The sequence below is a fragment of the Sycon ciliatum genome, chromosome 9, assembly GCF_964019385.1.
Source record: "Sycon ciliatum chromosome 9, ocSycCili1.1, whole genome shotgun sequence".
NCBI lineage: Eukaryota > Metazoa > Porifera > Calcarea > Leucosolenida > Sycettidae > Sycon > Sycon ciliatum.
The window spans coordinates 14270323-14292621 of record NC_088651.1 but is presented as its reverse complement, the minus strand read 5'-3'; the positions used below and the strand labels follow the sequence as shown (position 1 = coordinate 14292621).

Genomic DNA, 22299 nt, shown 5'->3' with positions numbered 1-22299 from the left:
GCTAGCGCGAGCAAACACAGCTGAACTGTCTGACCGTGAACAGTCGAATCGTATTGTTTTGCCGAACCATTAATTTTTTCAGTTGGTTCTGTGGCGAGCAGCTAGAAACATTTTTTTCGTCTGTAGTTCAACAGACAGTACCGAGAGGACGACTAATCCTAAGCCTATCCGGTCTCACTCTCAGCTCGCAATGCTTTCAAGCCGGCAGAAACAATTTTCAAGTGCATGCATACTAGGAGGAGGCGAGGTTCCCTCTCCAATACTTGTATAATTATCAGCAATTTCAGGATACCGTTTCGCTTCGAAGTCGGGGAGCTCCAGCGACACAAAGGACACAACTCGAAATGACGACTCATCAGCTCCACGATGTGTCGTAGGTAAACGTAGGTAAGCATTTGAACAAAAACTCTTTGGTCCTGACACATACAATGTATGTGTCAGGACCAAAGAGTTTTTGTTCAAAATTTAATGACTATTATTTTGGAAGTTGCTTTTCTGTACTGCCATGACCAGCGACCGTGTGATAGTGGAAGTGCGTGAGGCTACAAATTCGTGTGTTGTTGCCTTAAGTCAGCGTATCCTTACATTCACCGATGATACAGAACCGTATCGAACGGTCCGCCAGGTCAGGCCATGGCCGGCTTACTTCTAAAAAAAGTTGACCTACCCATTTCCTGTGGAACTCGTCAGTAATGTTCATTTCCGGTGCAGACTCCCCTCAGGCCGTACCACCTAGAATACCGCTGCTACGACCCTGTACTATTTTTCAACTTGATGCTGATAATTATAGTAACTACTTCCAACGCACACAGCCACATCAAGTCCTTGGCTACGCAAAAAAAGAAAAGCTAGGGTCACCATACAGGGGCGTCGGAAGTAGAGGTGAAACGCTTCCATGTTTTTCATGTCCGGGTACCCTAATGCCAGCATAGTTTCCCACGGTTTGGGCATCGGTTCCATACACTCTTTTCTCCAGACCGACAAATGGGTTCGTGAAAGTTGTTTTTTTGAAAACATTTTTAACGAGCAAGAACGAGACATCGGAGAGTCCATGTGCGAAGAAGATAATGACCAGGGGAACGCTTTGAAAAAACGGTGATCGTAAGGCAAGACATTTAAATCTTGAGTAGACTTGACGTGTACATGTACAAGTACATGTGTTCGCACGGGAACGAGATTTTTCTTGACCGAACGGGTACCCGATTCTTTTCAGCTGGCGGTTCCAAAACCGGTTCCTTACCCGAACCGTTTCACCCCTAGTCGGAAGGTATTTTAGTGTGGTACGGTCAGCCATCTGAAGTACAATTTACTCGTGGGAGAGGGGTGGCTGAGCCAAATATTTTGGAAATTTTAGATCCCAGATTAGTTTGATTGATTCACGGGGTACCTGGGGGCAAAAAGTGGTACGGTCAATACCGTAGTGACCGTACCGTGTCCGACGCCCCTGCCATATTCCTGATGATGCCCTGTTGAGGAAAGATTTGGAAAGATTAGGAGAGGTGTATATAGCCAAGGACTTGTCACGGCTGTGTGTGTTGAACTTGGAAGTAGTTACTATCATGACGAGGCTATAGAGGATGTATGCCATTCTCATTTTATTGATGTTATTGCTTGCGTTTTCCGAAATGTGGACTGAAGGCAATGGCAGGTTTCTGGGCCTACCAGTCAGTTTTATGTGCAGTGTACAACCCCCCCCCCCCTTCCCCCAAAATACATAGGCACACTGAATGCACAAATATAGCCAGGAACAGTGTTGAAATGTTGGATTTGTTGCATCCCGATCAAGATCATTGAGATTCGTAGCATTATCGTATGTATGTTTTTTGTCGCGTCCAAGTCAGGATTGCACGGGTTTGTATCCGAGCAATCCACCTCCAGATCTAGAATTGGGTTGCTCGAAATCCTTTTTCATTTTCGGTAATATTCTCATTCTTCAGAAGAGGGGGGGGGGGAGGGGGTTCTCGAATTGAGGGAATTCAGTGATGTGGAATTTAAGGGAACACATCCGTTCGTACTGAGTTCATCAAAGTGAAGAGATGGTAAAGACAGTACGGGACATTTTCATAGGAAGTTAGGAACCCAATCCCTAGAACCCCGCAATTTGCAATCCTAATCTCGCTTCGACTAATGTAGTACGCCCCTGGTTTCCGGGCGCAATAGAATGGCTATTTGTTCTGTCGTGAAATTGTTGGAGCAATAAGCTGGGAAACAGGACCGAACCTACACAACATGCGTTGTGCAAGCAAACTTCTATTGGAAACTAAAATGATCATCACCTGAAGAGCTGAGGTGCAAATGCGCTAAGCGCCAGATTTGAGAAAGTTTTAGATCGTCGGTGTAATCAAAGACCTAGGTACACAGCCAGGCAAAGTTTCACATTAAAAACTATTTCAAAACTGGAACCCAGAAACGTGGCAGCCCTGTACTTGTGCCCTGTCCCGGCACACCTGGGTAAGAAAGAGCTGTGAAAAACGGGGGCACTGAGTCTCATTAGCATAGCCAACATAACTCAGTCACGGTTGTCCGATGCTCGCTGTGCGGATGAAACTCGAGGTCCAAGCTAAACATCTAAGGAGTCTCGGTGAAGGTGTGCTTGATAATACATTCTTGAAAGTATGCTGGCCGTTTGGTTGGTGAAGTTATGGAGCACATGATGATGAGATGTGTTTTCTATGTAAACGGTCATCTTCAAGAGTTCAGTTTTCCTTGTAAACAATATACAGCTCCAAAGTGTCCAGTATGTTCTTACTACCAGTCGATGCTTGTCTCTGTGCTGTGTCTGTCGGTTTGCACAGCGGTCGCTGAGCTGGCATTGGACATTGTGGCCTGCTCAATAGCTGTACTAGAAACCAGAGTAATAGGACACTCATCACGTGATCCAAGTGAATGATGTCATGTTACCACAGGCTAGCCTGCAGTTTGGCCATCTTGCATCTGTGATGGGTGCAGGCAGTTGCACTGACCAAGTGACGAGGCACACGGCAAGAACTCCACAGGGGTTTTCTTCCAGCAGCAGCACAAGTGTAACACGGATATCGTAGTGAACAGAATGAACGAGACCTGTCGATTGAGCCATGACCTGGCCAGAAGAGCGGTGTTGGCCGTGTGCGCAGTCATCATGACATCATAGCTCAAAGACTGCGGAGAGTACAGTGCTTGTTCTGAAACCTAAAAACCGTACAAATGTACTGTGCACGACTGTCGGAAGGATTTCGCCCGCTCCAACAAGCTCAAGCGACGCGCTCCGACTCACACTGGCGAAATGAAGTTGTCCTGGACATTCTGGGGGTGGGAGAATCGTTCTATCCTCTCTAGAAGAGGAACGAAAAAGCTCTCGGTCGGTAGCCAAGAATGCAGGGTGCATAAAACTTGGGGGCGAATACCCAGGCCCACTTCACCTCACCTGCACAGCTATTTTGGCTTACTGCAGCAAGTCCAGCAACAGCACTGCTGCCACCACCAACACCACAAACAACAGCAGCGGGCAACAGAAGTAGCAGAGGGCAGCAGCAGTAGCAGCAGCAGAAACAGCAGCAGTAGCAGAAACAGCAGCAGCAGCAGAGACAGCAGCAGTGGCAGAGACAGCAGCAGAAGCAGAGACAGCAGCAGCAGCAGAAACAGCAGCAGCAGCAGAAACAGCAGCAGCAGCAGCGTAAACAGCAGCAGCAGCAGAGACAGCAGCAGTAGCAGAGACAGGAGCAGTAGCAGAGACAGGAGCAGTAGCACTGCAGAGACAGGAGCAGCAGCAGAGCCAGGAGCAGCAGCAGCAGAAACAGCAACAGAAACAGAAAAAGGTGAACTCAACAATAAAATTCCGCCATGTGCGGGGGTATCTGCAGATTGTGCAGGAGAGATCCGGAGTTGCACACTCTTGTTTATGTACTCTTGCTGACACTATGGTCAGTATTCTCTCTGTACTCAGTGATCCATTAGACTATGACCAATGTATCCTCGTTATACTTATAAAACTGAGAAGATAGAACAAGACTTTGTTTTGCTTGTCAATTGTCATGCTATGCGATCATAAGGCAATGTATACGAACTAGAACAGGAAACTGCTCTGTTTGACGTGCCAGTCGCTATCGAGCACACTGCAATCAAACTTACGATTCACGACTCTCAACCGCCGGTCCGGGCGCAGGGAATAGTGCCCTTGTCCATGGCCTGCGAAATGGTGCTGGTCTGGAAAATGGTCACACTACGTCTGAAGATGTTGTCATTATTTCTTGAGTTGTTATGGCCAAGGTTGCTATACCAGAGGTTTCTCATCACGAAGTCACATCCGGCTGCGGTCCGCTACCCTCAATTTGTGTGTTTCAAATGTTTATTCTCACTATCGCTATCGCTGTCTCTGTGTGTGCCAGTATTGCGTGGAGCGAGAAATTCTGTTAGCTCGGCGTGCATTTGTGGAGCTGGTTGATTCAGCATTTTAATTTTTTTATTTTTTACTATTATTCACTTATCACCCACTACAATTCACTGGCATCACTGAGTTTATTCCCGTAGCTATGCAGAAGACGGTACTTCAGTAACGTCTGGCACTAGCCAGGGTCCATACAGCTTTAATTTGGTGTTTGTTTGTTTGTGTGTTTGTGTCACGCCTGGCGCTATCCCGTATCTGTCCCGTACCGTCCCGTACCATCAAACACAGCTGGCCACATACAGCTGGCCACAATATTCAAATAGGGCTTTCAAACGCAAGATCATAACGTGAAGCAACTTGGAAGAATGAGTATGAATGCGAAGTGTATGGAGGAATGCATGTAGGGCGATAGTGCGGGTTCAAATCCCAGGTATTGCCTGAAAAAAAGTAGGAGAATTGAAAAATTTATAACATCCCTTTTCTTTTTTGCCGTCATCAAGGCGGTAGACGGTGTCGTATTACCCTCGACCGTACATGTCCCGTACCTGCCCCGTACCTATCCCGTACCGTACCGTACAATCAAAGATGGCTGGCCACAATGCATATTCAAATAGGGCTTTCAAATACAAGATCATAACGTGAAGCAACTTGGAAGAATTAGTATGTATACGAAGTGTATCGGGGATGCATGCAGGGCGATAGTGCGGGTCGAATCCCAGGTTATGTCTAAAACAAAAAGTAGAAACTTATAAGAATTTATAACATCCCTATGCTTTTTTTGTCTAGGTCATCAAGGCAAAAAAGCATAGAGTAGGGCCCTGAGCTTCCAAGCTCTCTCGTTTCAATACACATGTACATGTACGCCTTTGAAATCATTCCACTGGCATGTCCTCCGGCCCTCGCTCTCACTCACCCTGCAGAATGATAATTTTTACGAAGGATAATGGCGACCGTTCAGTGACTAGTTTGCAAAATGGTTTGTCTCGCCACTTTGCATGTACCCAGCTCCTATCATGAAATGCACTAATAGCCAATGCGCATCATATCATTGGTGGCAAACCGTGGCCATGCATGCAGATGAATATTTATGAGCCGCCAGCAGCTGGCTTCTGATGCGATTCCTATGCCATGAGTCATCAAATATGATGAAAATTAATGATGTCATCCAAGGGCGATTCATAATGACCATTGACCACGTCATCATGAACAAGAGCTATTCAGTACTCTGCACATGCAAAAATCAAATTCCTGTTTTTGCACACAAAAAAATATGCAGTGTCTAGAAGTAGGCTAGAACCGGTGATGCACACACACATGCAACAGTATACTTCAAAATCCACACGGCCAACCTTGCTAGCTGCAAGGAACTCGAAGAAAGCACGCATTTCAATCTGTCAAGTCCCGGCTTTATGTGATAAATGTTTTACACCCAGTACATAAGTATTCCCGGGGGCCAGTCATAATCTTACAACTCCTTGGTTCTCACACTGCATGCACGACGATCAAACGAAGCTTGCCTGCGGAATCCGTACACGTCACTATGCGTACGAGCGTCTCAAACAGCAACACGGAAATGTACAATCCACCATACATGTACTGATAGCAACCTGATACTGATTGTGTGGAGGGGAATACCCTAAACAGACGAGAATAGATAAACAAAGATCCTACTAACACTCTAAAAACAAAAGTACTGACACTAACAAGCAAACTGTCGAAATAATACTTCAGTAGTAAGAATATTTTTTCTAAAATGCTCCTGTGAAAACTATTGTAGCTAATTTGTGTGCTTTTGGGATCATAACTTGAATACAATTATCTAAGAGGCATGATTGTCCAGCCCTATAACTGCGCTCATGTGCTACGGAGAGGACCATAGATAGCCACAGGCGAACGCCGCTCCTGCACCAGCCATGCCTTGGCCGGAAACCATCAAATCAGCAGCATAACCCTAGAAAGTTTACGGGCAGCATCACGTGGATGAAGCGTGCTAGAAGAGAAAGTTACAAAAATCCGCTTTTCCAGCCAACATTATCCACCAACACCTAACCAAAAAATACTAGATTTCCTATAATAATAATAATAATGTCAGTTCGCATATCACTCATTGCATGAGGTCAACGCATCTGTTGACAATTTCGAGCCAAGCAGCTCTATCAGAAGGAGATTGCACAGCATCCAGAAGCGCGAGATTTCCTATAAAGAGGAGAAAAAATTACAAAAAATAGACATACTAGTAGAGTTGTCTAGAGCGTCCAAACTGGGTTAGAGTACGAGTGCAAGGAACGTTATCCTACATGTCTCATGTCAACATGGGATCTTGCACTCCAACCTGACTGAACATCCAGAAACACGAATTATTAAATTTTAAGTTAGATGTAGAATGTGCCTGGTCCGAACGTCGGAGCTCGCGCCTCCTACCGAAGAACTTAGTTCGTACTTATGTTAGATCACGCAATAAGCCCGTGTTCACGTGAGAGCTGTTCATACATAGGTGGAGCAGCTGGGATGCCGCTGAGCTACTTCTCTTCCTTGGATTTGGCCAGTATGTCGAGGTTCTGTGCAATGAGTCTGCACAGCTCCTGCAACGGGAAAAGCAACAGAAATGCAGAATAGCGGTGCTCATGAGAAGTTCAGCCACTGCTGACGGAGGCGACTCGAGGCCACAATGGGTACCAGTGGTTGTACTGTCGTGGACATGGAAATCCAGTCGATTGACCGGCGCCGGCGCCCTCAGGGCGTACAGAACCGCGCTTGATCGGTTGCGACCAGCATGCTGCAGCATGTGTGCACTGCCTACCCGGTACCCACGGCTGCATGGTCAGCGCCCTGGGGCTGCTAGATGTGCGAACGGATTTCCATGTCCACGACAGTAGGATGTGGATGTGTAGGATTGGGGGGGGGGGGAGAGAGATAGGGTGCTTACAACAGGAGCGTATACAGACGTCGACATTGTCTGATATAATAAAGACAAGCGGCGAGAGTTTAAAAGATGGGGTAGTCCGTGATCTATTAACTGGTTTAGTCCGTGATCATCGATCTTTTTCACGAAAAGAAAAAAATATTCGTTTGTGGGTGGGAGGGGTGAGGAGTGTTTCGTTTTAAGAAAATTTTAATATTGATAGCTGAAACATTAATCCATTCTAGCTGTCAAGTCAATATATTTTTCGTTCTAGGGGGTGGGTGGGGGCGGGTCATTACTAAACTTTTTCGTTCCGTGAAAATGATCGATAATGCCGGATGGCCCCTAAATCGATTGCATTGCACTTGGATATCTCCGTCATGCAGACATATGCCCTTATCAGGGTTCTAGCCAGATCCAAATAGTGGGGGGGGGGGGGAGGGGGCAGGGGAAACAATTACGTATCCCCATTTTCTCCATCTCCCAAATTGTCTTGCCACGCAAAATGCAACGTACGGTGCGAACCCTGACTTCACGCCAGACAGATGTGCGTTTATGAACCCTTTTCTAGCGACTATCGAGTGAATTTTCATTGAATGGCAGGAAAAAATTGACAAATGAGGGAGAGGGGGGGGGGGCTCCACGTTTTTTCACAGAGGGTATTCAACTAGGGTAGGAGGGTGTTGCCCCCCCCCCCCCCCCCCGCCTCCTCCCTCCCCACCTTTTCCTAGAACCTGGCTTTTACACTGCCTCAACAGGAATACAGGAAATGGGGTGTTAGTAGAGGGTACGGCTCCTTTTCAGACCGGTGCATGCTGATAGTACAGGGCTCAAACTCACTTTCTCTCTTGGTATTTTGATTAGAAAACATACATGGCAGTGAAACTACAGAGTGTTAAACTCTCAGCCAAATGTTCATGGCTTCGTGAAGAGGGAACGGGTGGAGGATGTCAACAAGCCTTTCCAAATCATTCCATATTCGTTTCGATCTCACACCTTCATCAGCAACCCTCTCTGTCCTTCTTGATGATTTTTTCAGACCAAAAAGTCAAGAAAAGTTTCAATGAACAGTGCATAGCTGTTGCAGCTCGGCCAAAAGCTCTTAAAAGAGATGACAGTAAGATTTCAGTATAGAAGGGTACCTAAACTGGTCATATACAAAAAAAACAATGGAGAACTCACCGGCAGAGATGCCAGGTCCTTAACATGGTCCAATGTGGTCCCATCCGGATCATCCAGCAGGGTGCTGAGTTTCTCCACTGGCTGTTTATACACTTTTTTGTGAGCTCTGTACACCATGTTCCAAAAAGTAATGGCCTCCTGTGCACTGGGGAGAAGCTCGACCATGCGGAACTCCTTCGTACTCCGTACGTACTTTGAAGCCATGAGTGCAACATGACGCAGCTGAACTAAATTCTGCACAGAGTTTAGGGAACACACGCAGCAGAGCAAGAAAAAAGTGACAATTATTTTGCTGAAGATGCACTGTGACCTACTCGCAAGAAGAGGGTACTGTGCAGGCAGAACATTTCGTCGGTCAATAATTTCGCCCAACTCCAAAGAAAGGGAGTTCGTCCGGTTGTAAATTTCATCCATGGATCACAAGAGTGTATGGAAGAACTGGACAAATCGACATTGGTCCGGCATTTAATTTAGTCCAAAAGCTCCTTGGACGAAAAGGATGAAATTAAATTCCAGACGAATAGTTCTGCTTGTACAGTATATAAGTGGCAAGAGAACACAACATGGGAGGTGTAGGGACTCCAAGGAGCCGGTGAGGCAAGCTGCAGTTTGCAGCAAAATCCTAGAGCAAAAATTATAGTAAATCCTTTATAAAACGTGGTCCATCGGTGAACCAGAGAAAACTTACTTATTGGCAAGGGTGCTTTGTAGGAGTGTTAGCCGTGGCGTAGGAAATTTGAACCCAGCCCATATACATGTACACATTCAACACGTTACTCATTGCTCATAAAAATTGGTCCTCGCTCTTATCCAACTGTACAGTAATTTCACTGATTTTACGTGCACCATAATTATCCTTGGTACTTTCGGTGCATAATTCTGTGAAGCGTTTGCCCTCTCCCTTGTCCGAACAAACTCCTCATCTAAACTGCAGCATACAATTTCCCTGTACACTATTTCTCTCTGATCCGCACGTCCAAGTTACGGGAACCTTGGTCTATCGGGCGCCCTGTGGACGAGTGTAAGTGGAAATATTACTACTGTTTTGCCATTTTTTTGCGGAAAAGGTGACATCATACGGCAGATATCTCGCCCTTCGCCATCAACGTATGTGATTCAGTGTGGCTGACATTTGCAGGTTACGGACAGTGCATGGGTAAGAGAGATAATTATAAGTGTATTGCAACACAGTACTGTCGGTCGCCGAAGAACTGGGGGTCAGCCTCCTAGCCTAGACCGTTCATATGTTCAGTTGATTCACCCTGCATACATTGTTATGCTGTGCTTGGCGAAATTCTAGGCCGGCCGTTCTTCGGCGCCCACCAGTACTGCGCGGCTAGCTGTGTGATTAGTCAATTCTCAGGTAGTGAAACAGGCGATAATACCGACCCGTTGCCCTACCTGCTTAGGTGGCACACTGGAAAGTGCCTCAAACACATGAAGTACATACTTCAGCACCCTGAGAAAGACATCGGGGTGGCCTGGCGGTGAAAGCGCAAACTCTTCAGCACCACTTGCAGCGGCAGCAGCAGCCTCTGGCTGGGGTGGATCGACGTCGCTCGGTTGCTTCTGCAGATCCAGCAGTATCCTTGCCGAGCTCTGCACGAGTAACCTCAGCACGCAGTCGAGCACCGCATTGTATTTGTCGAACCCGGGACTCAGGTAACCGTGTTCGTACAAGGTTTGGACATTCTGCACTGTGGTGTCATTAAAATACGTGCATACCTCTGCAGGAAGCACATAATCATCAGGATCATCCATCAGCTTGTTGATGAATGGTGGAGTCAGAGGGTGAAGGTGCGATTTAATCACGGGTGCCATTTCGGCCAACTCTGTAGTCTTCGGTCGGTACTGTGGAAGATAATAAACGAGAAAAAAACAGTTTCCACGTTAAAGTTAAAAGAATGAGAAAGGTATGGACTCGGATGGAGAGCCAATGATCAATTTATACAAAAGAGAAAGGACCAAGGAACTGCGAGTTACGCTATACTGTCCACTAACACCACCAGTTACTAAACAATCAGCACATGCGATAACATTGCACGGCACTGACCGACGGTACTGACGTTCTACAACTAACTGGCTAACAGCTCTAGCACATCATGGATTCTCACTCCAACAGCCTTCCAACTTAGGAGGTTCTAAGTTATAGAAATAACATGAGGATGGGAAGGTAAGCGCAATCAAGATAAGCACGAGCTGAAAGTCTCAGCTGTGAAGGACGTCGGTGGATGTCACAGCTGAGACTTTCAGCTCGTGCTTATATTGATTGCGCTCACCTTCCCCTCCTTATGTTATTTCTATAACTAACTTAGAACCTTCCAAGTTGGAAGGCTGTTGGAGTGAGAATCCAAGATGTGCTAGAGCTGTTAGCCAGTTAGTTGTAGAACGTCAGTACCGTCGGTCAGTGTCGTGCAATGTTATTGCATGAGCTGATTGTTTAGTATCTGGTGGTGTTAGTGGACAGTATAGTGTAACTTGTAGTCCCTTGGCCCTTTCTCTTTTGTATAAAATAATTAATAAGAAAGGTGTTTGCCCCCCCCCCCCCCACACACACACACACCGGAACTCGCGCCTTCCAACTTTCTTATAAAATCATCGCCGAAGTCGTTAGCACTCTTGTACTGTTATGCCCAATGCGGGCTTGCGACAAGTTGGTTTTGAGGTGACAGCATTGAGAATGACCGAGGGTCCTCGACGTCTGTTCTCGCCGTCCATGAGAGAAGCTGACTCACGCAACTATCTGGTGTTCACGAGGTGTTTGTCGCTCTGCATATGGAGCGTCTCTGTATGCTTGTATACATGGCAATGGGTTCGCCTGGAGAGCACTGCTATTATAAGTGGTGCTCTTCAGACACAATCTTCCTCATTCTTCTCAAGCTCTGCTGATGAGGAGTGAATTCCCCCAAACACGGGGTATTCAGCAGGGAGTGGCGCTTTCTTGCAGGTTTGCTGAGTGGTAGGTTTGAGGGTCTTCTCGTGTACTCTGGATGGCAGTCGTGAGTCAGTCAAGTGTCAAGCTGGCGGAAAAGCGCGAGCTCCGGTGTGGGGAGCGAACACCTAGTCTTTTCTTAGAAAATCTTCACCAAAGTCACTACGGCTATCTCGCAAAGTTAAAGAATAATATTCCATACATAGCAGGCTGAGAGCCAGCTCCTGAGGGGTGGTATGGCCCCAGGTCTGCTACGTAACTGATTATCCCGTCCCCTTGTCCAATTTTAAAATCCTGGAAGGATACATCCCTAGCTCGATGCATCAAATCTGTTTGTTTTAGCTACACATTGCTCTAGCAATAGATATGACAGCTAGCGCAGCAGACTTCGAAGGACGAGAACCACAGTTTAGGAGAGAGAGAAAGAGAGAGAGAGAGAGAGAGAGAGAGAGAGAGAGAGAGATAAAAAGAGAGAGAGTGTGTGTGTGTTTGATAGAGAGTGAGTGCGAGAGAAAGAGAGAGGAGAGAGAGAGAGAGTGTGTGTGTGTGTGTGTGTGTGTGTGATAGAGAGAGAGAGAGAGAGACAGAGAGAGAGAGAGAGAGAGAGAGAGAGAGAGAGAGAGAGAGAGAGAGAGAGAGAGAGAGAGAGAGAGAGAGAGAGAGAGAGAGAGAGAGAGAGAGAGAGAGAGAGAGAGAGAGAGAGAGAGAGACAGAGAGAGAGAGACTCTAGCCAGGAGTGTAGTTGGATAGCTTATTTCTAGTAGTACTTCCAGATAATCAAGTGCGCACTGAATAGCCCATGATCACATGAACGCTGGAATTGGTTACAACTGCTGAGGCCATGGCAGCACCAGCCGTACCAGTGGCGCCGGCCCTGCTTCGGGTCGCCATAAACTATTATGGAAAAATAAAAAATAAAAACATCGCTACAAGGGCCACTTCCAACACAGCACACAGCACACAGCACACAGCATACAGTACTAGGCACTACCTTCCCTGGAAGAATTCACTGGAAACACCGCTTTGACGAAATAATAGAGATTCTGCACAATGTAAAGTTTGCACTCCACTCACGGAAAGTTGTCTATGTAGAGTACGTGAGTAGGGCTCTGAGAACCGAGGTGCTCCATACGTGGATTGGGATACAACATGTATGATTCTCTACCCAGGTCAGTTAATTGGGAACTTGCAGCCTGGCACGAGGGAAGCATGGATGCAGCGAATGGGTTTTTAGGCCTTTTCAGTCACCACTTCGTGGTGGATCTGATCTACTCACCTCCCACCGCTTAGGCCTCGGTCACACTACAGCAAAAATGCTGCATCAGCGTCAGCATCATGAGATTTCCGGGGCAACTGATGAAGACACGGGGAATTTGAGCATCAGACGCAGCAGCGTCTGACGCGAGCAAATCGGCTGCGTTGCTCCTGCCGCTGTATGCACTTGCACCAGAAACAGTGTCTTTAGAAAAATGGAGAACCGTACCGTACTCTATCACAGGGATTTGGTTTGCCACAGAGTGGTTTTGTGAAGTGCCTCAGATCGCGACGGCAAAAGCAAAAATGCAGTGTGACTCCACGTCAGCGTCCAGCTTCAAACTCACCGTTGTGTGACCAAGGCCTAAGGAGCTGCATCTGCGCCTGGATCCTAGAGGGTGGCGGCGTTCCTGCAGCTGCGGAAAACTCAGCCTCCAGCCTCACCTCCCGCAAACCGGGAAAACATTTCCCCAGGTCGACCCGGTCGTACACTTTACGCATTCGGAGTTGCCATGGGCAGCTATGTGATGCGAAAACTCTACCGGTGAAGATCACACACACACACAGTGACTCGAATACATCTCTAATATTTTTTTTTTTAAAGTGAACTTTGTACGTCCGCGTTAGGGCCTCGTCAGACAGCGGCAAAAACGCAATATTCCTGTGATTATAATCCGAATCTCCATAGAAACTTGACGCGAGAGCGGCGAAATCGAGGGTAGACGCTCCAAACAAAGAAGCAAGAACGGACCACGTTTTCCGCTCCAAACAAGAGTTTGATGATGATACGCGATTGACGCTGATATTCACTGACTTTTTCATCTCGATATGAAAGAGCTAATTGGCCACGGACAAGAACAAAACGCATAAGGATTGCTGCAAGGATTGCACTGAAAGTGTTGGCGATTTCCGAGGCGAAGGAATTTGCCATTGCTCGTGGAGATTACCACTAGACGCTCGAGATGGATTTTGAATTTTCATTCTCCCCACATGTGTAGTGTGATCGCGATTCTAATCCTGGACGATTTTCTTTATTCGCCATGCACCGAAAATTTGCCGGAGTCTGATCAGGCCCTTACAACCGGCTATACGACCCTGTAAAAGGAGCTGTTCTCACCTTGCCGAGCGGATTCCCATATCCGGATTTGCCTTCATATATTGTTGCCATCTCTTGCCGTGTCAGATACTGGAGACGTGCCAGAGATGGACACAGAACCTTGCAGTGATCAAGAGCTCCGGAGATGGGGAAGGTTCCCGGTGCGCCCTCTCTGTTCAAGAAGCAGGACATGAAGAAGGTAAATATCAAAACGCCGAGTTCGCGTTTGAACTGCGTTTTCTCATCCTTGCTCGCTGCCGCCAGGACGTAAAGGTCAAAACGCGTGGCCCATCGGAGCTGAAAGATGCTTTCAAGAAGGCGCCCAGCACAGCAGCAGTCCAATAGGATGACAGCATTCCTACACGGTGAAATGCACGCATACAAATCACAAACGAATAATATCAAAAAGGTGACACGGAGACAATAATCTTTTAATATTGCAGTGAATAAAACTAAAGGTGCAATCGAATCACGATCATCGCAACGAATAAATTGTTCCAGAACTTTTTCTCGTCACAATTGTCAATGCAAACTCGTGACTGAAGATGAAATTAGCAATAGGATGTATACACTTGGAGTGACAAAAGCAAGTGCATGTATACTCTTATCAACAAAAGTGCATAAACAAGAGTATGCAACTGTGGTTATGGGTCAGTGAGCGACGCGCTGCCTTCATGACGTAGCTTGGCTTCATCACGCTCTGAAAGCATGCATTGAAACCCACAATTTCTCGTACGAGCCCATCCGATTTTGCTCGATTCGTTCCAGTACCAACGCGATCTCTAAATTCTGGCGCGAGAACTCCAGTTCCGTACGAAAGTTCATTTCAAACCAGAGGGAAAGTGCGGTGTTTGATTTTCCGCAGTGCGCGGACTGCAGCTGGATGATGTAATGAAGGCAGTGCACCGCGCATCTGACCCATAGAAAAGAGATCACAGTTGCATACCCTGGTTTATGGACTCATGTTATTAATTATGTGCTACCTTCTTAACCGTACACTTGTTTGTGTCACTCCAAGTGTATACATCCTATTGCTAATTTTTATAATTATCTTCAGTCACGAGTTTGCATTGACAATTGTGACAAGAAAACGTTCTGGAACAATTTATTCATTGCGATGATTGTGATACGAGTGCCTATAGTTATATTCATTGCATTATTAAGAATAATATCAAGAGTTTTAAGATGGCAATAAACAGAATCAGCTGAAGTGACATGTTACGAAGGTTTTATTGAGATGTAAAATGGCGATGGACAAAGAAATACCTGTGAAGGACACTTTTACATCTCAATAAAACCTTCGTTACATGTCACTTCAGCTGATTCTGTTTCTTGCCATCTTGAAATTGTTGTCACCTCGCCGCCTGTTCAAATATCAAGAGTGCAAAAACAAGAGTATGCAACTGTGGTTATAGATCAGTGCGTGGCGCGCTGCCTTCATTACGTAAATTGCGTCCATCACGCACTGAACGGATGCACTCAAGTCCCCTATTTCTCTTACGATCACATCTGTTTTTGCTCGATCTGTTCCAGTACATAAGCGCGATCTCTGAATGACGGCGCTTGAACTCCAGTTCCGTACGACAGTTCCTTTCAAAGCAGAGGGAAAGTGCGGTGTTTGATTTTCCTCAGTGCACGGACTGCAGCTGAATGATGTAATGAAGGCAGCCCGCAGCGCATCTGGCCCATAGAAAAGAGACGACAGTTACACACTAATCTCATGGACTCTTGATAATATTCGATGCAGGAGATCCATATTCCTCCAGAATTGATCCCAGATGCACGCGCACACGCACGCATCAATGAACACATTCACCCAAACTCACACAATCACAAATGCGCATATACACTAGTGCTGAAACGATTACGTTTTTTCCTTAGTGGCTTAGCTGATACCATAACGATCGGCTTATCGGCTAAACGACTATTATTGTAACTACATGAGTACATGTACATTCTGTGAATTTCAAAATTTTACGAGTCCAACATCGCCAACGACGGAAAGCGGGTGCATAGATCCGATGTTCCCGCAACAAGTCTGTCAGCTGTTCGGACTGACCAGACGAATACAGACAAGACAGAGGCAACTCACTGGTTGCAACCCAAGCGCTGATTGTGCCCTTCGCCGGTGACTTTGCTGACTCCGACGATGAAGTCAGAGAAGCCGGCCAGGGGTGCAGATCGGCGGATTTCGACGGATGAGCTGATGCGCGGCGCACCAACAAGTAACTAGTTGCTTTTCCTGTCTATGCTCAAAATAGGCCCAGACGCCAGGCCTAGCTCGTCGTCGAGCAAACTGGTTCTGGAACCATCGACAGAACGGAAAACATGAAACTGAAGACCACAATACTGTCTTTAGCTCGAGACTACTTGCACGTGGAGGGAACTCCAGCCCCTGCAGCTGGTGTAGACACATACTGAGCCTGCCCGTCCTGCATGCTGCATGTAATAGACCAATCCCGAAAAGATTGTCTCGGTTTGAAAGGGGGCATGTCACCTGAGAGTACACTGTACAACACATACATGGCACTACCCGATCAGCATGCAGCACAGGATGTGTTTGATAGTTTGCGTGTAAATGCGGGGGTAAGTACACGGTTTTCTCGTTAGTTGCATGCAAGAGAGACGATCCGACGGAAAGCAAATATTTGTGTGGGTTTCTCCCTTGCACTGATAATGTTCTGCTGTTGGAGTTGAAGTGCTAAGCCATAATCCTTGTTTCGCTCTTCTGTGTAGTGTGAAGAGGTCAACGAACATGTAGAGCTCACTTTGATGAAGTAGGCAAGGCTGTGAGCGCTGTGGCTCAAAGCGATAGGCCCTAAATCGTACGAGATATTTCGAGCGCCATTGTTTGTTGCGAGCGCTTCGTCTTCGATGAGTCTTGCCTCTTTCCTGTCAGGTTTCCTCCTATAGGACCAAGCATGAAGTAACTGTACTCATCTGCAGCCGATCAATGTTCTACTGCGCAAGAAGATTGCGTTTTCTCCAAGCCAGTGCCCCGCCAAAGACCATCGCCATGTCACAACGTCGGAACGAGTTCATGATGAGAATCATCATTCGCGCGAGCTTGATGAAGAACTATTTCGAAACACAACATAGTCTCTACCTCCGGGACGACAACTATGCGCCGGTCCTGGAAGGGGAGAATGTCTCCAGCGATAAGAACGAAGACGACGGCGATATTTCGGCAACGTGGAGTCAGCGGAGTTCGTCAAGCTCTTCCGCCTCCGGGATCCGGTACATGTGCAGTAGGTGACATGTCGACACGAGCGTGCGGGAACACAGCATACACTGTAGTACTGTTGCGAGAGTTTGTGGAAGGAGTCCAAGTCGGGAAATCCATCAGCTCCAAAAGCTACCTGAAGGTGGGCGATGAGACTCCAGCTTCAGACTACAACAGTCAGGACTTGTAAATAGTTGAACCTTGTGAAGCAGCAGATCGAGAAGTTAGTTGAAATCGTAGCTTTTGCAGTATGTCGGCGCTATGTAGCTTGTATTTTTTTACGGAGAGTCGATCGCCACGCGAATGTTTCTCTCCTCACCGAGAGCTAGCTGGCCTCCAAACTCCGTCAGGGTAAGGTACCGAAGGTCCTTTGACTAGCTGCTGGCAGGACTCCATCAAATCCTTTAGCTTCAGCTCGGCAAGCAAAAGTCTCTCTCTCTCTCCCCAACAATCTTTTCGGGATTGGTAAGAAAAGTAGTCAGCTCAAAACTTCACACGACAAAAGACGGCGACGGTGATCGCGTCGATGCTTCTCAGATCGCGCTTGTACTTTACACGTACATCGATGTTGCAAGTGGACAGTCATGTACATATTCGTGTCGTACTCGCAACACTTTCAATGCATGCACGCTTTGTGCGACCCCAAAACGGGGGAAATCCCGCACTGAGCGTAAGTACATGTACCATTCTACTCGTTTAGCCGATAAAATCGAAATAACCGTTCGATCTATTTCTTATCGAGTAAGTAACGAGTAATCGATATAATCGTTTCAGCACTAATATACACCCCCCCCCCACACACACACACACATACAAGCACATACAAACGCACACACACGTGCACAGGCACACGCACACATGCACACCCATACACACCCATACAAGCATACACACACATACACATACAAACACACACGCAGACACATATATACGCACACATACACACAAACCTACACACACACATACACAAACACGCTGACCTTACGACCACACCAGTTTAGGGCAAGAACTCCTTAAGCTGGATGCGACTATAGGTTTTTTGTCAGAGTCTACTAAAGCAAACTCCTTGTCGTTCGGGCTACCACTGCTCTTCGGAAATTCACCTCCATGGCCACTAAAGGAGAAGAATAAAAGTCCGTCCTTCTCGACCTGTAATGGCAAACAGAAACGAGATTTCACGATGCACCCAAAGGTTTTAGCCATGCTTACCCCAGAGGGCGGGATGGGGTATGGGGGGGGGGGGGGGGGGGTAGGGGTAGGTATGTTTCAGTAATGAGTATGTTTGTGTGTGTGCGCGTGTGTGTGTGTGTCAAAAAAATGAAAAATTTAAAAATGAAAAATAGGGATGCACGGGCTAGAAAAGGCCAATTCAATCAGCTGTGTGGTGGATACCAGGCTAAAATTAGTGGCGGTCAATTCATCAGCCATGCAAGCTGTTGAATGGCGTAATTCCAGCACAAGTTGCTATGTTTAACATAGCTGTTCTCTATCATCGCTACCGCGATGGGCATGTCTGAGTCTGAGTCTGAGTCTGAGTGTGTGTGTGTGTGTGTGAGTGTGTGTGTATGTGTATGTGTGTTTGTGCGCACATGCATGTGTGTGTGTGTGTGTGTGTGTGTTTGTGTGTGTGTGTGTGTGTGTGTGTGTTTGTGTGTGTGTGTGTGTGTGTGTGTGTGTGTGTGTGTGTGTGTGTGTGTGTGTGTGTGTGTGTGTGTGTGTGTGTGTGTGTGTGTGTGTGTGTGTGTGTGTGTGTGTGTGTGTGTGTGTGTGTGTGTGTGTGTGTGTGTGTGTGTGTGTGTGTGTGTGTGTGTGTGTGTGTGTGTGTGTGTGTGTGTGTGTGTGTGTGTGTGTGTGTGTGTGTGTGTGTGTGTGTGTGTGTGTGTGTGTGTGTGTGTGTGTGTGTGTGTGTGTGTGTGTGTGTGTGTGTGTGTGTGTGTGTGTGTGTGTGTGTGTGTGTGTGTGTGTGTGTGTGTGTGTGTGTGTGTGTGTGTGTGTGTGTGTGTGTGTGTGTGTGTGTGTGTGTGTGTGTGTGTGTGTGTGTGTGTGTGTGTGTGTGTGTGTGTGTGTGTGTGTGTGTGTGTGTGTGTGTGTGTGTGTGTGTGTGTGTGTGTGTGTGTGTGTGTGTGTGTGTGTGTGTGTGTGTGTGTGTGTGTGTGTGTGTGTGTGTGTGTGTGTGTGTGTGTGTGTGTGTGTGTGTGTGTGTGTGTGTGTGTGTGTGTGTGTGTGTGTGTGTGTGTGTGTGTGTGTGTGTGTGTGTGTGTGTGTGTGTGTGTGTGTGTGTGTGTGTGTGTGTGTGTGTGTGTGTGTGTGTGTGTGTGTGTGTGTGTGTGTGTGTGTGTGTGTGTGTGTGTGTGTGTGTGTGTGTGTGTGTGTGTGTGTGTGTGTGTGTGTGTGTGTGTGTGTGTGTGTGTGTGTGTGTGTGTGTGTGTGTGTGTGTGTGTGTGTGTGTGTGTGCGTTTTCTCTTGAGAGAGGAGGAAGCAGTTTTTGGGGCTCCGAACTCTTCTTTCTTCGTAGTGAGTTTAGGGCCACGGGCTGGCTCCTGGCTTCTGCCAGGGCCAGCCCTGGTGAGTAGAAAACACTTAGTGACGCGGTGTTAGACAAGGCAGTCTTCATCTTGCTGCCGCGGAGGAGGAAAAATTCAGCGTTGACGACATGGCCACTTCGGATGTGACCACTCGCGCTGACCCTCTTTCGCCTGGGTGTAGAGGTCTTGCAAACCCTCGCCCAGAGTCTTTTCACTCGCGTGCACCAGCGGCTCGAAAGGTTGTTCTGTCTCTGGGAACGTGGAACGTCAGGACTCTTGTCGACACTGACGGAAATTTGAATACGGCGTCCAAAGCAAAAAAATCAAGGAAAGTTTGTTCGAATATTCGCGAGGAGAGAAAAATTGACCTTGTGTGTCGTCAGCTCAAAAAGTATGGAATGGACATCGTTGGCCTCCAGGAGACGCTTTGGTTTGGCTCTCATCAATATACTGTCGGAGATTGCTTAGTTTTGACAAGTGGTCGCCCAACACCGACTGGGGATGAGCCTGCTCGTCGTGGTGAAGGGGTTGCTGTCGTTTTGCGAGGCAGATGCAGGGAGGCATTTGAACGCGGAGGCTCTCGCTGGACGGCGGTCAGCTCCAGACTCCTGTCATTGCAGGTAAAATTCGTATGTGGTCGGAATCAGTCTGTGTCTTGCCTGCACTTCGCTGTGGCGTATGCCCCCACGTTTGTCAGGCCCCGTGAGGAGAAAACTCAATTCTACGCAGATGTCCAGTCCTTCATTGACAGTATTCCCAGGAACGATCAATTCGTCCTTCTTGGTGACTTCAACGCCCGTGTTGGCAGTGCTGGTGCGGATGGTGACTGGTCAGGTGTCAGAGGCCCTCATGGTTTTGGTCGAATGAACTCAGCTGGAGAGGATTTGCTCAATTTCTTGTCCAGAAATGGTGCCCTCATATGTAACACGTGGTTTCGGAAGAATGATGTTCATAAGCATACCTGGTTTCATCCTCGATACAAACAGCCTCACTGCATTGACTACTGCATCATTCCTCAGAGCCGACGCTCCCAGTGTATTGATTGCCAAGTCATCCGGTCTGCGGAATGTGATACCGATCATAAATTCTTGGCTATGAAATTGCGCCTGGCAGAGAATCCCTGTTTCCATCGTACCCGTGCTGTCATCAGAAAACCCATTGCTGTGTCCAAGCTGTTGTGCAAGCCTGGCGGAGATGACGAACCGGACACTCGTAGGGTCTTTCGCGACATGCTGGATGCAGAGTTGGAGGGAGCCTGGTCGCATGAGCCATCCTTGGATGACTGGTGGACTACCATCAAGACAACAACTATCAAGGTTGCAGAGGATTGCTTGGGCAGAGAGAGCCGTAGACAGCCGGAGTGGTTTCGGGATAGTCAGGCAGAGCTTGAACCTTTCCTACTGGAGAGGGATCGGCTGTTTGCTGTTTGGGTGTCTACACGCAAAGTCAGTGATTGCAATGCCTATAAGTGTGCCCGCAGCTCCGCGCGGAGGGAAGTCAGACGCGTCAAGCAGGAATGGCTACTCAACAAGGCCCAGGATTGCAAACGTTTCAGCCTCACGTCCAAGGGTGGCTGGGAGTGCATCAGACACATCCAGGCTGCGTTTCAGGGACTAAAACCGAAGGTCACAACAGCGATCAAGAATTCAATGGGACAGGTTTGTGACACCCCCGAGGCCACGAACATGCGGTGGCGGGAGCACTTTGGGGGAGTTCTCAATATCGTCAGCGACTTTGACGTGGAAACCCTCGACTCTATTCACCAGCGTCCGGTCTTGGGGGAGCTTGCGGATGTTCCCGACCGTGTGGAGATTCGTAAGGCCATGCAAGCACTGAAGAACGGCAAAGCTTGTGGTAGCTCTGAAGTCTTTGCCGAGATGCTGAAGTATGGTGGTCCTGTTCTACTGGGTAAGCTGCAGGCATTGCTGGAGGAGGTATGGCGGGCTGGTCGAGTACCGCAGGATTGGGTGGATGCCATCCTGGTCCCTATCCCCAAGAAGGGTGATCTGAGTCTGACTGATAACTGGCGCGGGATTGCCCTTCTCGACGTGGTTGGCAAGCTTGCTGCACGGCTTATAGCGGACCGTCTGCAGCGTGTTGGGGAACAGTATCTGCCTGATTCTCAGTGCGGTTTTCGCAGGGGCAGGGGCTGCTCGGATATGGTATTCTCTGTTCGGCAAGTCGCGGAGAAGTTGCATGAGCATTCTTCCAAGGGATTCGCAGTATTCATTGACCTCCGAAAGGCCTATGACTCGGTGCCGCGGGCCGCCTTGTGGAGGGTGCTTGCAAAGCTTGGCGTGCCAGAGGTGCTGGTTTCCGTAATTCGATCGTTCCATGTCGACATGTCAGCATCTATACGCATTGGTGGCGAGCTGTTGGAGCCGATTGCGGTGGGGAACGGACTGCGTCAAGGATGCACCATGGCCCCGATTCTTTTCAATTTGTACATGCTTGCTGTTGTCGAGAAATGGCATGAAGCAATAGCTGGTGACGACGAGATTGGACTATCAATTTGTCAGTTTCGTCAGGACAGACTGTTCAACACGCGTCTCCGAGCATACACCAGGGCTCCACTAACGGAATGCCAGTTTGCGGATGACTCTGCACTTCTTGCCAAGACTCACCCCGGTGCAGAGAGAGCACTCGCTGGGTTTGAGACTACTGCTTCTGCCTTTGGGCTCAAGGTTAACATGGCCAAGACAAAGTTCATGGCTATTGGGACTGGGGTGGTGAACGAGGACATGGCACCTTTAAACGGCACGGTGGAGCACGTGCACTCCTTTCGTTATCTTGGATGCCATGTGACACCGGATGCCAGGTGT

General features: G+C 47.8%; 2 protein-coding genes across 3 annotated transcripts in view; both read right to left on the bottom strand.

Moving 5' to 3' along the window:
* Nucleotides 1-5939: 5939 nt before the first annotated feature.
* On the bottom strand, nt 5940-14083 carry LOC135824615 (uncharacterized). Of its 2 annotated transcripts, none has more exons than XM_065337349.1 (4): nt 13751-14083; nt 9849-10298; nt 8448-8681; nt 5940-6945 (listed from the first exon to the last, which is right to left on the bottom strand). In XM_065337349.1, exons 1-4 carry the CDS (start codon nt 13919-13921, stop codon nt 6883-6885), a joined length of 918 nt encoding a protein of 305 aa, XP_065193421.1. In that variant the 5' UTR covers nt 13922-14083; the 3' UTR covers nt 5940-6882. The 2 variants fall into 2 exon arrangements, with proteins under 2 accessions (XP_065193421.1, XP_065193422.1); XM_065337350.1 differs by having other exon boundaries at nt 10173-10298.
* Nucleotides 14084-17933: 3850 nt separating this feature from the next.
* LOC135824280 (uncharacterized) overlaps nt 17934-22299 on the bottom strand; it is a 9983-nt gene continuing 5617 nt past the window's right edge. The window contains exon 4 of the mRNA XM_065337011.1: nt 17934-18101. Coding sequence (XP_065193083.1) covers nt 17934-18101 — 168 coding nt within the window. The remainder of the gene's footprint in view (nt 18102-22299) is intronic.